The sequence below is a fragment of the Eulemur rufifrons genome, chromosome 17 (genome assembly GCF_041146395.1).
Source record: "Eulemur rufifrons isolate Redbay chromosome 17, OSU_ERuf_1, whole genome shotgun sequence".
NCBI classification, from domain to species: domain Eukaryota; kingdom Metazoa; phylum Chordata; class Mammalia; order Primates; family Lemuridae; genus Eulemur; species Eulemur rufifrons.
In genome coordinates this window covers 52338388-52354995 of record NC_090999.1, presented here as the reverse complement: position 1 = coordinate 52354995, position 16608 = coordinate 52338388, and the positions used below count along the sequence as shown (strand labels likewise).

The 16608-nt window shown below is 34.2% G+C and overlaps 1 protein-coding gene across 3 annotated transcripts in view; it reads left to right on the top strand.

Moving 5' to 3' along the window:
* HOMER1 (homer scaffold protein 1) overlaps nucleotides 1-16608 on the top strand; it is a 111702-nt gene that overhangs the window by 52171 nt on the left and 42923 nt on the right. For 2 of the 3 annotated variants that reach the window (XM_069492257.1, XM_069492255.1), the window contains exons 3-5: nucleotides 2032-2163; nucleotides 5788-5880; nucleotides 13237-13376. In XM_069492257.1, coding sequence (XP_069348358.1) covers nucleotides 2032-2163; nucleotides 5788-5880; nucleotides 13237-13376 — 365 coding nt within the window. The remainder of the gene's footprint in view (nucleotides 1-2031; nucleotides 2164-5787; nucleotides 5881-13236; nucleotides 13377-16608) is intronic. The other variant, XM_069492256.1, reaches the window with a different exon arrangement.

The window sequence follows — 16608 nt, the reverse complement described above, 5'->3', positions numbered from 1 at the left end:
TAGTTGTCCAGCTAATTTCTTTCTGTTTTTAGTAGATAGGGGTCTCGCTCTTGCTCAGGCTGGTCTCGAACTCCTGAGCTCAAACAATCCACCCGCCTTGGCCTTCCAGAGTGCTAGGATTACAGGCATGAGCCACCGCACCCGGCCGCTACCCCATTTTTGAGAGTTATTAAGTTTATATGTAAAATGCCCTATCTCCTTGGAAACACTCAGATACAGCTCATATGTGCCCTCCTCAGGCAGGGCACACTGAAGGTCCACCAAATCTGAAGGCATTCCTGCTAGTCTTTACCTCTTGGCCTTTCACTTTGTCACATCCTGGTTTTATGGTCTTCACAGCACGGAGCGCTTTGTGAAATTACAGTGGTCGGCTAGCTACTTATGCGATTACTGACTCCTCTTATTCTAGAATGTAATCCATAATTACATTACCTCTGTTATTGTTGTATCTCAAAGTTTTAGAATTGTGCTTGGCATTTAATAGAGGTACTCAATGAAAAACGTTGAATAAATGAATGATTCCTTACCATTTGTTAATAAATTCTTTTCCATTTAGTCTTTCATTTGATGACAGCCCTACAAGTTAGACCAGTTGTTAGCCACATCTTACAGATCTAAAATCTTCAGTTCAAAAACTGCTTTTCCCAGCATAAGGAAGCTATAAAAGTATAATTATATAAACTTTTTCTGAGACAGAAACACTTAATTGAGGATAAGGGCTCTCATATAACAATAGATGACACATTTACTGTCTGTGAAAGAAAGGAAGGAGCCACCCTCTGTTGTACTGCCTTCTTCAGTAGGGCAAGTGCCATGTATTCATTTTTATAACTTCATCAATACCTGCATAGTTCCTAAATACTTACATTTATTCTGTTCACGTGGTAAACAAATTTAGCTTTATTCTGAAAATGCTTGATTTTCATTCCACATTTAAGAGTTCACCATATGACTGCTTATGGATTCATTAACATACATCTATTATTATTAGAATCATTTTTTAATCTTAAATTTGGAGAGCATTAATTAGACTACCTAACTAACTAAAAATGATTCCTCACTTTTATGGTACTGGTAGAGGGAATGAGTTAATATGTTACTTTATAATAGTTGAGATTTATTATGGTGATCACTGAAGTTAATATTTAATAACATGCTAAAATGCTAGTTTTCTAAGAAAGGTGTTAAAAATGATAATTCTCAATATCATGAATCTATACCACTTTATGGGAAAAGAAATGGGTATACAATGGGACCCTTGAAAAACATGGGTTTGAACTGTACGGGTGCACTTGTATGCAGATCGAAAATACATCATTAATGGGATATGAAACCCTAGTATATGGGGGACAGACTTTTCCTATATGTGTGCTCGCAGGGCCCACTGCAGGACTTGAGTATGTGTGGATTTTGGTATATGCGGGGTCCTGGAACCAATCCCCTACGTCTACTGAGGAACGATTGTATATTTAGGGATTTGTTTTTTCCTAGAGTAAAGGAAAAAGTAGTAAATGATTAATAGTCTTTTCTGTATCATAAAATATTTCAGGTAAATCAGGTTTAAGAAAACTCTTGATTATGGATTTTAGAAAACTAGTGTTATTGTTTCTATCGATACATTCGTTTTTGGGAGAGTCTTTGGAGGGTGGAACCCTACTTTTAAATAAACAACTATTAAGTCCTACTTGCTTCCAGTGAATATCATCCCAAATTAATAAATATTGATCCTAGATATTCAAAGGGAAGAAACCACACTAAAAACTCTTCAAAATTGTTTAGATCATAGGAAAACTATTTTGAGTGTAAAATGTTGAAATTTTTGATAGAGTGCCATTATATTTATAGTTCTATTAGTTATCACATTTGCACACTGTCACTTGTAATGCTAGAAACTGTTTCTATAACTATCTTTATGTAGTTAACATTGTGTCTTATTAGTAATCCTAAATTTTTATGTAACTAAATGGTCTTGTGTTTAAATGCCTATTTGCTACTTTTTGGTTGATAACTCATACTTGTTTTATTTCTCAGGCAATAATAAATAGCACCATCACCCCAAACATGACATTTACTAAAACATCTCAGAAGTTTGGCCAATGGGCTGACAGCCGGGCAAACACTGTTTATGGACTGGGATTCTCCTCTGAGCATCATCTTTCGAAAGTAAGTTAAATCATAAGATCTGAGTGAAAATCTTCATCTTCAAGTCATATATTTTAAATATATAATAGTAAATGGAGAGTGTAAAATATAGGGGAAATTTGTTTAATATTCTCATAACAACAGTAGTGACTTTAGAGCAAAAAGCAAGAGATCATTGGATTCCATTGTCATTTGGAAAATGTACACGTTAAAAACAGTCACCATTGGTTGAGAAGGATTTGTGTGGTTAGCTATATGTATGATAGGAAATAAAAGATGGGGATTATCACTTCAGAATGGATTTTGCTCAGAGATTAGCACCCTCAACTGGAGATAGTCTGCAAGATAGACAGACACCAAGCTTTTCTGAATGGTGAAAACTCAAGTCGATAGTGATAAAGATTTCAGCTTTTTGGCATGATGGCAGATACAGAAAAATCACTGTATTTAGGGGAAATTGTGCTTTCTCTGCATGTGGAGTACTCTGACCTCTGATGTAGTGCAGAGTGAGATCCAAAGGATGCCATGAGGAATTCTTGATTAATACTGACCAAGAGAATTACTCTGGCAGAAAGGCCAATAAAATGCACAGCATCACCAGGCTAAATGTTGTAAATAAAATTGTCCTGTCTGTAAACAGAAGCCATGCAGTATTCATACCAGCAGCACCTTGAGTTAATGGATATTACTTGGAAAGCATACGTAAGGAAAAGGAAGCAATCTCGGGATACTAAGATGATCAAGAAGATAGGTGTTACTCACTTTGCTCTTTAGCTCTTGTGCCCACCAGACCTAAAGATTTATGTCTAAAACCTCTCTGTTTGAAGTATTCGGTTAAAAAGATAACCCAACATTTGAAACATTTTGTATGTGGTTTGGTACAGATGGCATCTGATGGATTGAGAGTTGACATTGTTAAAGTGCAGGGTAATCAGGCTCTTGTAGATATACACTGTTTATATTTACATTAAGCTATTTTTTACAGAAATTTAGATTCTTAAAAATGGGTTTTTTAAAAAATCTTACTCTTTTGTGACTGTTGACTTCAAGTTATAATTAGATTGTTCAGTAGTTGAAATAATCTACTTTGTTTTCTTCTGTTTTAGTTGTAAACATTTTTAATGCTATTGTTTTCAAGTTTTTTTGTTGTCTTTTGGATGTGAATTATAATTTAAAGGTCAATTTTAAGACTATTTTAACTTTTGCCTTGGTGACTAAATCATTCTCTGCAGAATGGTTAAAACAAATATTACCTGATTTGGTTTCTCTTACACACCTTATTCCTTAAATATATTTCTTGAATTGTGGTAAAGGTATGAGTTTTAGCTTCAAAGTATCTCAACATAACAGGGCACAGGCATCCAGTTGAATGTTGCCCTCCCATAAATAATCCTCTTGGGAAATTGTATATTTATTCTAGCACTTTTGCCATTACTTAGAATGTTTTTAGAACTTTTCTTTTGGAATTGTCTACTAAAGCCTATAGCAGAAAAATTAAAACTGTAAGTATATTCTACTTGCTGAATTTCTTGACAACACAATTGCTAAATTATGGATTAATTTCTTGAATAAACTTGCATTAAATGATTTTTAGGCCTAAGTAATTTTGACTATAAATTCTTCATTAGATCTTTCAAGTTACTAAGCAGCTAGCTCAGTAGTAAAGGAACCATTTATTAAATTCTGTCAATCATATTGTCTTCCCTTATTTTTTCCTCTGGGAATGGCTTTTATTTTTTAATAATTTTTTTTCCTCTTTAAAGTTAGCATGTGCTTTTGACTAATCTTACTGACGATGAATCCTCATATTTTTAGGATGGATTGAATGTTAGGAAACTGCCCTTAAGCTATTGGAGCCAAGTCTAGTTTATTTACTCACTGGACTTGGCTCCAAGAGATTAAGATCAGTCCCTTTAGAATGTTTTGATCCAAAGATGACAGAATCATCATTTATTTTCCAGGCTACCTTGAGACTAATTATGTTGCTTTGCAGACTGTAGGGGACCCAAAGGAGTTCATAATCTTTTACGTAAATAAACAAATATAAATATTCTGGCTTATTTTATCATTAAAAACCATGAATGAGTCAAAGCATTTTAAGGGTGTGGAGAAGGTTCTATAGGCAATTTTAGATAAGGACCTCTGAAAATAAGGGAAGGCAGCACCACTGGAAGAAATGTACGGTCTCCTCTTTGACTGCTATGAGCAAAATTCCAACCATGCTTGGATTGTTAGAGTGCTTACTAAGTTGTATTTTGTTATCATGGAAACCTAAACCTTCACTTTTTTCTTTTGCTGACAACTAAGGATATAAAAATTAGCAATAGTGTAGATTTATATGAAGTTGAGAAACTTTTAAACATTAACTATTTTGGAATGGTAAATTAGTGTAAAAAAAAGCCCTGTATACTACTTCAAATTACATAGATAAATTAATTGTGGTTTTGTTTTTATTTTATTTCTACCAATGTGAGTGAGACCTTTTTAGCTTTGTATTCAGATTTTTTTAACATAAGGAGATATTCTATTCAATTATGGAAGCATTGTAGCACAGATTCAGTTCCCTAATCTATAGGTTATAGGTAAAGATGACAGAGTTTAAGGTAAGAAGGAAAAGTTGTGATAATGACTTTAATTTTGACCCTCCTCCACCTCTCCAAGGGAGGTCAGAGTATCACAAGGCTTTCCTTCCCAAGATGGAAATGAAATCAGGTTTGGCTTATGGGAGTTTGAGAAGAGGACTATAATTTTGTATTTTTATTGCCAACTCGTTTTGTGATGGTCTGTCCTTTTTATTTTCTGGCTCTGCTGCTTGAACCAGAATTTATTGCCAACTGTAACAGGTATTTTAAGCTAGAGATTTTAGGTTTTTAAATTTAGTTATTTTGTAGCCCTAACATTCTCTCTGATAAAAGTGGTAGACTAGCTTCCACTTTCAAAACATAAGTAGATACTGTTTGTGGCCATGATGTTTTATAGTTTCCATTGAGTTCCTAAGAATTAGCATTTCATGTACAGTAATTTTTGTTTTGAAATTGTTAACATTCTTAAATACCTTTCTGGATTATTTTATTCCTTTCTGCTGCTGTATATTAGCTCTTTAGGTAGAAATCTTTGGAAATGAATTTTTAGTTTTGTCAACTATTGATAATAGTAAATGCTACTATTTAATATTTGTATTGTTGAAAACAAAATGCCTTACATATTATGAGTTTATATTTTAGTAAAAGTTAAAAGCGTTTTCTAAATACTGTTATGATTATAAGTAGATATTTAAGAAACTCAGTTTTCTTGGTGATAAAATACATATCCTTATCTTTGCTGATTCCACTCCCCACCCTGATCTTAGTAAATTATTTCTGAACAACCAGGTGGCCTATAGGTAAGCGAGCTGACACTAAATTCTTGCTTAGTTAGATTATGATGTTGTGAATGAGATTTGTCAGGATACTTTATGATGCACAAACATGTTTGATATTAGGAGTACTTTTTCTATCATTTTCCTATTACAAGCTGTAATTGATTTGGAGGCTGTGTTGGTTGTGTAAGAGTTAGTTATTCAGAAAATGAATGACTTTACTGAGGTAAAAGTGGGCACTGTGCCTTATTTTTATGTGGTTAATGTATAGAGTCTTTTAAATTCAGTTTGCAGAAAAGTTTCAGGAATTTAAAGAAGCTGCTCGACTAGCAAAGGAAAAATCACAAGAGAAGATGGAACTTACCAGTACACCTTCACAGGTGGGTATTTCATTTCTATTCTTATCTTTGAGCCTTGTTCATTTCAGATGCCATCCTTTATGCCAGAGTTGAATTTGGGAAAATAATGGCAAAATTAATTTCCAAAGCAGATACAGAAATGCACCCTTTAGTTAATCTGTCCAGTCAAGTACTAACCAGGCCAGACCCTGCTTAGCTTCTGAGATCAGATGAGATCAGGTATGTTCAGGGTGATAGACTTTTTTTTTTTTTTTTGGAGACATAGTTTCACTCTGTCACCCCGGATAGAGTGCAGTGGCATCATCATAGCTCATTGCAACCTCAAACTCCTAGGCTCAAGTGATCCTCCTGCCTCAGCCTCCCGAGCAGCTGGCACTATAGGCACGCACCACCGTGGCCGCCTGATTTTTTTTTTTTATTTTGAGTAGAGTTGGGGTCTCGCTCTTGCTCAGGCTGGTCTTGAACTCCTGAGCTCAAGCGATGCTCCCACCTCGGCCTCCCAGAGTGCTAGGATTACAGGCGTGTGAGCCACCATGCCCAGCCCCTTTAGTTAATCTGTACTGGTGGAGAAAGGGTTTTTTCTATATGCCAGTGTCTACAAGTATATTTTTTTTAATAAAAATTTCACTTTAGTGATTAAAGTTCAGAGCCTGTAATGTACATATAACTTTAAAACAAAAGTACATAAAGATCATAATTGGTCTACTGTATTGTGTATTCTTTTATATGATGGGTAGTCAAATGTGGCCATCATATGGAGAATCATAGGAGAGGCTCAGGAAAACAAAAGTGTATTATACTCTCTAGAAACGGAAAAGCCTAGAAACAGGGGACTCCTCAGGGTGGTCAGAAGGCAGAAAGCAGGAGCAAGGCAAAGCTGAGATAGGGCCTTTATTGGAATTTCCATGGGAAAGACAAAGAAGGGCAGGGAAAACAGTTTAAGATTGGCTGGTTTAAGGGCTGAGCACTGTGGCTCATGCCTGTAATCCTAGCACTTTGGGAGCCCAAGCAAGGGAGGATCACTTGATCAGGAGCTCAAGACCAGCCTGGGAAACATAGTGAAACTGTGTCTCTACAAAAAAAGAAAAAAGAAAAGAAAAAAAATTGGCTAGGTGTGGTGGGGTGTGTCTGTAGCCCTAGACTACTGGAGGGTTGCAGGGGAGGCTAAAGTGGAGCCCAGGAGGTTATAGTGAGCTGTGATCACCCCACTGAGCTCCAGCCTGGGTGACAGAGAGAAACCCTGTCTTTAAAAAAAGAAATATCTTAAGTTCCTCAGTATTTGGAGCCAAAATATATGGACCTTAATTAATCTTTTCAAAGCATTTGAAGTCTGATTGTTAATTTAATGTACAGAAGCCAAGGAGGATAGTTTGTAGAAGGTATTTCTTTCATTTCCCTTTTTTTCCCTTTCCCCCTTTTGTAGCAATCCCTAATGTTTCTGTTTTAGTTTGAATTGTATGACCACTGGCCACTCCTATCTTACCTAAAATGCAAAGCTTGAGTCTACTGGTTTAAGCCAGTCTGCTGAATTAATGCTCTAACTAGAGAATAGACTACTACTCAGGAATTCAGCAAAGGGAAAGTTAAATAGGATAGTTAATCAATAATAGGTTAAATGGGATAATCGATGATAGTAGACATTTAACTGGTCATAGCTTTTGTTTTTATTTGAGGGAGGTATAAGACACTGGGTAAGAATATGAGTTATCTGGCTGGGCATGGTGGCTCACTCTTATAATCCCAGCCCTTATGGAAGCTGAAGGGAGAAGATCACTTGAGGCCAGAAGTTTAAGACCCTGTCTCTACAAAAAAATGAAAAAAATGAACTAGGCATGGTGGTGCATGCCTATAGTACTAGCTACTTGGGAGGCTGAGGCAGGAGGACCACTTTAGCTCAGGGGTTCAAGGCTGAAGTGAGCTATGACACGTCACTGCACCCAACCTAGGGCAAAAGAGCAAGACCCTGGCTCAAAAAAAAAGAAGTATGAGTTTTCGAGTCAGGCAAACTTAGACATAAATTCTTTTTCTGTTGTTCTATGATCTTGGGAAAGTTGCTTAGCCCGAGTGTCTTTATATCTCTGTAACATGAGTATTATATTACTTATCTTATAGGATTGTTGAAAGGAATAAGTATGATAATGACATTGTCAGGTCATGGTTAATAATGTGGGCTCCAACCCTTACTAGTTTTCTGAGCTCAGGCAGGTTACTGTTTTCTTCATCTATAAAATGGCAGTAAGAACAATATGTCTGTATTAGGGCTATTGTGAGTATCATAGAAAGTACTTAGCATATAGTAAATGCTCAATAAATGTTAACAACTGTTGTTGGTAATGTGGTTGTAATGGTGAGGATGATGTAAAGTCTTAAGTTTCTGGCACATAACAGTTATCTAGAAAAATACAGATGCCTAAATTGTATAAATCCTGCATCAGAATTCCCTGGAAGACTCGTTAGAACTCAAATTGCTGCATCCCACCCCTAGAGTTTCTGATTTAGTAGGTCTGAGATGGACCCCAAGTATTTGCATTTCTAACCTATGTCGAGGAGATGTTGATGCTATTGGTCTGGGGACTACACTATGAGAAGCAGTGCTGGTGGACAAACCATTCGCATCCCTGAAGCCTCATGAGGAAAGGAGTCTGGCCTTAAAGTTAGCCACTTCCCCATTCTTGGACTCTTCAGCTTCGGTCATACACTTGGCTTAGTATGAAGAGAAATGAAGCCAGGAAGAGCCTGACAAAGTAGTATAATAGAAGAGGGTAAGAGATTGTAGTGAGTGTTGATGGGTTGAAGAGCAGGCAGAAAGAGAGTGGGATAGATTAGGAAGACAGGTTTTGTAGCACAAGTCCTCTTATCTGTGGAAATCAAAACCAGTAAATGATCAGTTAACCAAAAAAGTCAGTTAATGTGAGGAGTTTTTTTAAAAAGATTCCAACTTTAAAATTTGTAAGTTAAAACTCAGTGTTTCATTTATTCACCAATATTTTGGTGTAAAATCTTTGAATATGATCTGTTGACTGGAATCCCACATTCTTTCTTATATAAACCATACTGATAGTTAATTGTCCACAATTTCCGGGGGTTTTTTTTTTTTTTTTTTTTTTAAGGTACAACTAAACCTTGGCACTTGAAAAGAAATCTGAGTGTGCTATAAGTAGATTTTTATGTCATTTTTCTGGTATCATATGGTAGCATATTATATATATTATATAATAGTATATATACCTAATTGAATTGTGGGTTTTATTTGACTTTTTAGCCATTTACCTTTTAGTCATTGCACAGTACTTAGCTTGGTTTTAATTAAAATAACTACGGTAGTTTTTCATTCAAATTTCATTAGTTTTCATAATATTTGATTCATTTATATAATTATGTAAATACAGTTGGCATAAACAGGTGTGGGACAAATATAGCTGACTCTTGGTAAGCATTTAATGGAGCTGATGGGTGCCACACACTCGAGCACAGTGGAGATTAACCCACTAGCCTTGAGTCTCAGTCAGCTGGTACACTTTACATAGGGAAGGAAGAGCGTGAGTTAATCCACAGAGTGAGATTGCAGAAACTTCTGTGGTTGTCAGAAAATGGAATTTTGCAGATAGTAGCTCTGCGTAGTGACCAGGTATAAGGAATAATTTGTGACAGAAGATAAGGAGATGCGTGCCCGAGCTATCGGCCACATCTTCCCTTAAGTATCCTTTTGTTCTTCTGGTCTCTTTCCATTTCTTTCCATTCCCACTGCTATGGGAACTCAAAATCATTAGCTCCTTGACTGATTTTTCCTGTCAGAGTCTATGCTCAGAAAGAGTGGTGTTCTCATGTTTCTTTAGGTATAAAGCAGGGGAATGTTAAATGATAAAGAGAAGACCCTGTTTTACTTAAGCCAACAAGGATGAAACTGTAGCAGGAATTCTAATTCCAGGCTTTATTGGAATTAAATGGCAGGTGGTAGTGGTATTTGGTGTAGTGGGCAGGGCAGTGTTTCCTGGACCTCCCATCCAACCCTTCAGCTGCAGAATAGTGTAGTGATACCACCCTGGAGGCTTGTCCTGGGCTAAGGGCCAAGGTAATTTCTTTTTCATGTGTTTCAGAATATTCCTAGTCTTTTGGCTTTCTTGCTGCTTCATAAATGGAATAGAAGAAACAATTCTTCAGCACTTCCTGAATGTTACATCTGTGCTTATTTGTTAGTGTTGATTTCCTTGATACTCTCAGATTATAATTTCAAAAAATATATATTTTTTTCCAATTTGACTGCCATTTTTCTTTTTCTGCTTCAGATTATTTGTTTTGTTATGGGACGTGGGGAGAGTTTCCCAAAAACAAAATGAGTTGTGAGTGGTTTTATTTTTCTCAAAATAAGGAGGTAAAGGCAATAGAAAAGTTCATTAGATCTGTTTTTATTCACATATTATTTGCTTTTTTCATTTTTCTTATCAACTTTGGTATACATATTACATATATGGATAAACACATATATATCAAAGAAGATATTATTTGATAACTTTTTGCTTAAACATTTACTATAGAAATGGCCAGCCATATTAGCTTAAGAATCTCTTTCTAAAGAGAAATTACCATTTTTTTCAGAAGTTTGTAATTAATAAGTATACTCCCAAGTTTTTTATTTTAATGTTTGATTTGAAGATATAAAATGTTTTAAAGAATAATTGAAGTTGGATGTTTAGGAAATTATACAAAATTTAGATTTAAAAATAACTAGATGTTTAGAATATGTTAAATAAAAAACAAGTTTCACAGTGAAGTTTTTAGCATATGTAAAATTTTTGGAAGGTTTTACAGAGCACTTTTGGCTACCTGTGAAGTAGTTGGAGGGAAAGGAGGTTTCATTTTCCTTTTATGCCCTTATGTACTCTTGGAACTTTTTCTTGTTTTCATGAGCAAATATTAATTTTATCTTTTAAACCTCCTTTAAAAAAAACCATGCTTTTGGTAGAATTTTGTTTTTCATTTTAGATACAGTGATCTAGGAAAACTAAATATGCTTTTATTTAAATATAGCTAATATTCAAGTTTTCTGAAGAAAAACTTGCTATATTGAGATGTTGGAATTGTTGCAATCTCTCTCCCTTTCCTCCTCCCCTCCCTTCTCTCCTTAACTTGCCTCTGAGAACAGTCTTCATACTTCAGTACTTCAGTGGTGGCAACATTCGTAGCCTCCTTGAGTCCTGTGCCTCAAACCTCCCCTTCCCCTTAGTTTACCCCTGAAGTGACAGAAGTGTTTATCCCCAGAAGTTAGTTAGAACCAAGAATCAAATTGCTATTCTTCTTCTTCTCTCTTGATCCTTATCTACTGTTGTCCTGCACACTCTGGTCAACTGATTTCAGCAGATCCCTGAGTTAATTCTTAGTTGCTAACCCTACTTATTCCCTTTCAATTTAACAAGGTACTTTGTTTCTGTTATCATTTCTACTAAATCAAATTTTGGCCAGTTTAACTGTTTAGCAAATTGGACAATCTACCTTTATCATTTTAGTTTAGCTTGGCCTGTCTTGGAGAAAAATAGGCCTGATTTATTAATATCAAAGATGATAAACTCATGGTTTCTTCCTGACTGCTTAAACTTTTTCTGGCTAATTTATATGGTCCATAATTGACCTAGAAGTAGTCACTTTGTGGATGCTGTTTCCAGTATTTACTTTGTAGGATTTGACTTTTTTGTAAAACAATTTTATGTTGTTTTATTATACTATAGACTTTATTCATGCATTTACTATCAGTTAATGGAAACAGGATTTAGGAGAAAGATTTAGTAAGAATGAAATTAAAGGTCAAAATAGAGATTCCACTGATCATTGAAAAATGTTTAAGTGATAATATGGAATTAATAAAATATCTCAGGAGTTTGAGACCAGCCTGAGCAAGAGTGAGACCCTGTCTCTACTAAAAATAGAAAAATTAGCCAGGTGTGGCAGTGCATGCCTGTAGTCCCAGCTACTGGGGAGGCTGAGGCAGGAGGATTGCTTGAGCCCAGGAGTTTGAGGTTGCTGTGTGCTAGCTGATGCCACAGCACTCCAGTCTGGGCAACAGAGCAAGACTCAGTCTTGAGAAAGAAAAAAAAAAAATGAAAATATCCTTTTGATCTTTAATAGCTTGTATAGTTTATAGCATTATGGTACTATTAGTTAAAATATTTAAATGTGAAATAAAATACAGCAGTATAAAACCAGAAGTCTCAAAAAAGAAAGTCTCACCACATTAATATTTTTCATATTTCTTTCTAGTACTTGATGTGCAACATTTTAAATGGAAAGTTTGCAAATTAGCATAACCTAGACATGGCTTTATATTTTTGTATTTTTTTCTCATATAAGCATTTTCCTGCATTGCTCGTGTTCGTCTTGTTTTCGAGGAAATTGTGTATTCTTTTAAATTGATAAATTATGACCATACCTAACCACTCCCCTGTTGAACACTTCTATTTTTATTTTCTTCCTTAATGTAGGCTAATACTTTAGTTGTGAAGTTTTATTGCCTAGGGATCATAAGAATTCTGTCAATCTGATTTTTAACACTTTGGTGCTAGGACCTCCCCTAGTTAACAGATTTATCAAATGACTCCTCATTCTGATTCCTAATATCAAATTTGAATAATCTGATGATGGCAGATTCGAGAATAAGTGTCAGCCTCATTTTAAAATGAAGTGTGGGATTCATTTTAAATTCCATTTATTTTCCAGAGGGGATAAATTAAATTTACTTTGAAAGGCAAATCTTAATTAAAAGTAGAAATAAGGCAGGAAACTTTGTGAAGAAAAATAATTCCATTCCCAGACAAGAAAAGCTGAAATGCACTAACATAATTATATATAATATGTTACAGAGGCACTTCTGATTGCTTTTCTAAGTGGCTCTATAGGAATTGAAAAGTAGGACAGATTAAAAAAAATTAAAACTTGTTGCAGATTCCATTGTCCTCTCTGCCCTTCTGCCCTCCTCATTCTCTTCTTCTCCTGTACCCCTCCTGTTATCTACTTCTTCCTCCAAAATAAAATCAAATCACATCTTGCATTTTTGTGTCATCTTCTTTTTTTCTGAAGTATAGTGTGATTCTTTGAATATCTTTTTAGTCTGACCAATTAGTTACTTATATAAACCCAAAAGTTTTTCATTTCTTTGAAACTACATTTCAAAATTGTGTTATGGTTCAGTGAGTTTTTTATGAGTTGCTGTGCTTCTAAAAATTGTTTCCCCTTCAAATTTTATTTTTTAAGTCTTTGACTCAAATTTCCATAGAAATTTGGTTCACCAGTAAGCATACATCAAAGTCAGTTTTAACTTTAAGATGATACTGTGTACTTTTAACAAAAGCATAACTCTTTTTTTATCTCCCACCCCCTTTTTTAAAGGAATCAGCAGGTGGGGATCTTCAGTCTCCTTTGACACCAGAAAGTATCAATGGGACCGATGATGAAAGGACACCTGATGTGACACAGAACTCAGAGCCAAGGCCTGAACCAACTCAGAATGCATTGTCATTTACACATAGGTACAGATTCAATTCAGCAATCATGATTAAGTAAAGTGTGTAAATGTGGAAATTTGTTTGGCTTCAGGAACTCTTGCAGTTACAACCTTTGAGTGAAAACTCCAGGTCAGACTCTTTTTTTCACTGCTTCTGTTAACCTCAGAAAGGAAATACAGAAAAATGTTACTGATTTATAGCTGATAGTTGCCTAGATGGACTATGTGAACATTTCCCTTATGTAGTAAAAGGAGTACTGAGCTAATTACAGTACCAATTGTTTTTTCAGTGAAACAAAATATTGTAAATTGCTTCTACCTATTTTTCAACATACCCCTTATAAAGTCCCCCTTTGTTAACCTAGTTTCTATTTTCATGTATATTCTTGGAGGTTATAAGTTGTAATTTTTTAAAATAGGCTTTCCACTCTGAAATTAAGCTTTACCATACATAGTCTGAGAGGTGATTTCACCTCACCACATGATTTCACAGAAGGAAACTGTGGGGTAACTTCTAGCATGAGCTTGTTAATGTTAACAGCAGATTTATCTTTAAACACAACAGAAGATAAATTTTCACTTGCTTCTGAATTTTAAAAGAATTTGATATTCTGAAAAGATACAATGTATCCTAAATGTGTTCTAAACCACTTACATTAATTATTGGCCATACTGTGGTATTTTTAGGGTGTAAGGAAGTCTATGAAATGGCAATAATGCAAATGTAAAACAAGCACCTATCACTTATCTGTCTTAATTTTTATTCTCATTTGGAAACTTTTCACTAGTTTTAGTTAAAATTATGAAGACAATTTTCCTTTATTGTACATTTCTTTGGGGGACCAATTTTTTTAAAAAAATCAAATTATTTGACATACTAAGAATTGTAAAGTGAGATATTCATTCCAAACTCTTTCTCGTGAGAATTTTTATTTTGATTGAAACTTGTTGACTATTGGGGGCATAAGATTAAACGTATTAGAGACTAACGTTGAGGGACCTCATGGTCAGGATGAGGAAGAAGAAAAAATTAGTGAAAATGTTTTTTAGAAATGAATAGGGAGAGACTATTGACTATGAGGCTATTCTAATTTGTTGCTAAAAATGATAATTTTGCATAAAACAGTAGACATTTTGGAGTTATCATGGGTTTCATGCTTTATTGCAGCATGAACATATTTTCTTTTTATAGCTATAAAGATGACTGAACACATGAAAATTTTTAGTTTCTCTGATCTGAAGACGATATGTTCACATAGATTTGTTAAACATTCACTCTTTTAAAATATGCAATTACAATTAAAGAATGATGTTATTAGAATGCAGTTTTTAAAAATATTTTACTTATGTTGAGGGAGGGAAATTATATTTAACATAGGCATTTAATAAAGACTGAACTACAACTAAACATTATCATATACTTGATTTCTAACACTTAAATTGAGCCATCTGCATTGAATACTGTAGCATTTAGAATTAAGAATTTTTGTATTTAACATTTGTAAAAGCTATTTCTAGTTTACTTATGCACCTAAAATTTTCTAAGTGTTTACTATGTAGCTAATCCTTAGCATTTGGAGTTACCACCTGGAATTGGTCTTCTTTACTGATTTGTCTCTGTTTTTAGGGGTAGAATAGGAGTTACTTTGACTTAAAGATAGCGCTGCTTTGACTACTGGAATTTATAGATTAGCCATGGAGATACTTGACAGAGTTCTGAAAATAAAATTTAGCAGGTCACTTTAAGCTTTTAACTATGTGTTAGAGGCATAACATAATCTTATGATTTTTCTTATTATTTTAAAAATACTTAACTATAAGATTTCAGAAGGCATTCTCTGAACTTGTTTTGATTTTATATTAATTAATCAATATTTAAGTAGTTACTTGACTGAAATCAAGATTTCCACCTGAGACAACAGATTATTTTACAGCTAATGTTAGAATCCCAGAATATCAGAACTAGAAGATACCTTGGAGATGTTATAATCTAAGATTTTCCAAACCATGGTAGTTTTAAATCAGCTTAATAGATTATTCATGGCATTCTGAAAGATGAAATATAAAACCAAATAGAAAACATCAGAGTAAAACTCACATTAAGAGTAGAAACTGTTTCAGAAATATACATGTATATGTATGTGCTGGATTATAGGGTAAAATGTCGAAGTTTGAAAGTGTGTACCTTTGGCACTTGAGGAGACTAAATCCCAGAGGGTAAGTGAGTTGTCCTGGGTCACACAATTCATTAGTAACAACTGTAAGACTATAGCTCAGCTCTTTAATCCTAGCATATATTGTCAGTTAGCTAACGGTACATTTTAGCCAAATTCCCAACACAAGTACATAAGAATAAAGAGCAAAAAAATTTTTTGCCACTATTGCTCTGTTCTGGTTGCTCCCATTTTGTTGTAAATAAGGAGCAAAATCAGTAGAATGTGTTTCAAAAAAAGACAGGGTATAGGGAATGGGTGATCTAGGTAGTCAAGTTAATTAAGAGTTGACTGTAATAATAACTATTTAGCAAGCCATTTGTGCTCTTCTTAAAATTCAAATTTTATGCCTAAATCTCATGAATTGGTTAATTAACATATCAAAAGCAGATCCTGGTTTTCATTTAGCTCTGAAAATTTTAGTAATGTGATTAGTTTGTTCTTTATTCTTTGTAAGTTTTGTTTATTTTTAAAAAGTTATTAACTTTAGACAAATAAGATTTTTTATTTTTATTTTTAATATAACCTTTTATTATAAAAATTTTCAAATATATTTGAGAGGGAATACTATAATAAACCTTTGTGAGCATATTATCCATCTTCAACAGTTATGAAAAAATGGCCAGACTTGTTTCGTCTCTACCCCCACTTACTCCTGCCACTGTTGTTTTTAAAACAAATCCCAGACATAATTTTATCCACAAATACTTTTTAAAATTTTGAACTTTTCAAAAACTTATTTACTAAGCTGTTATGACTTTTATATATGATTCAGTGCCATTACAGGTTACCTTTAATCATTTAACACTTTCTTTGATTTTTAATTATGCTGCTAAACTAAATTTTAAATGTAGGGGCTGCTAGTACTCCTTAATCAAGTGCTATAGTACTGTTTTATGTCCTTGTCATAAACTATGCAAAAACATTCTCACTGAGTAAGTTTCAGTGAATTAATACTTTTTTAGTGTACTTATTTAAATGCTTTAAAAAGTTGAGGGATACGTAAAAAAAGACAAATCATGAGAATGAAATGCTTACTAATTT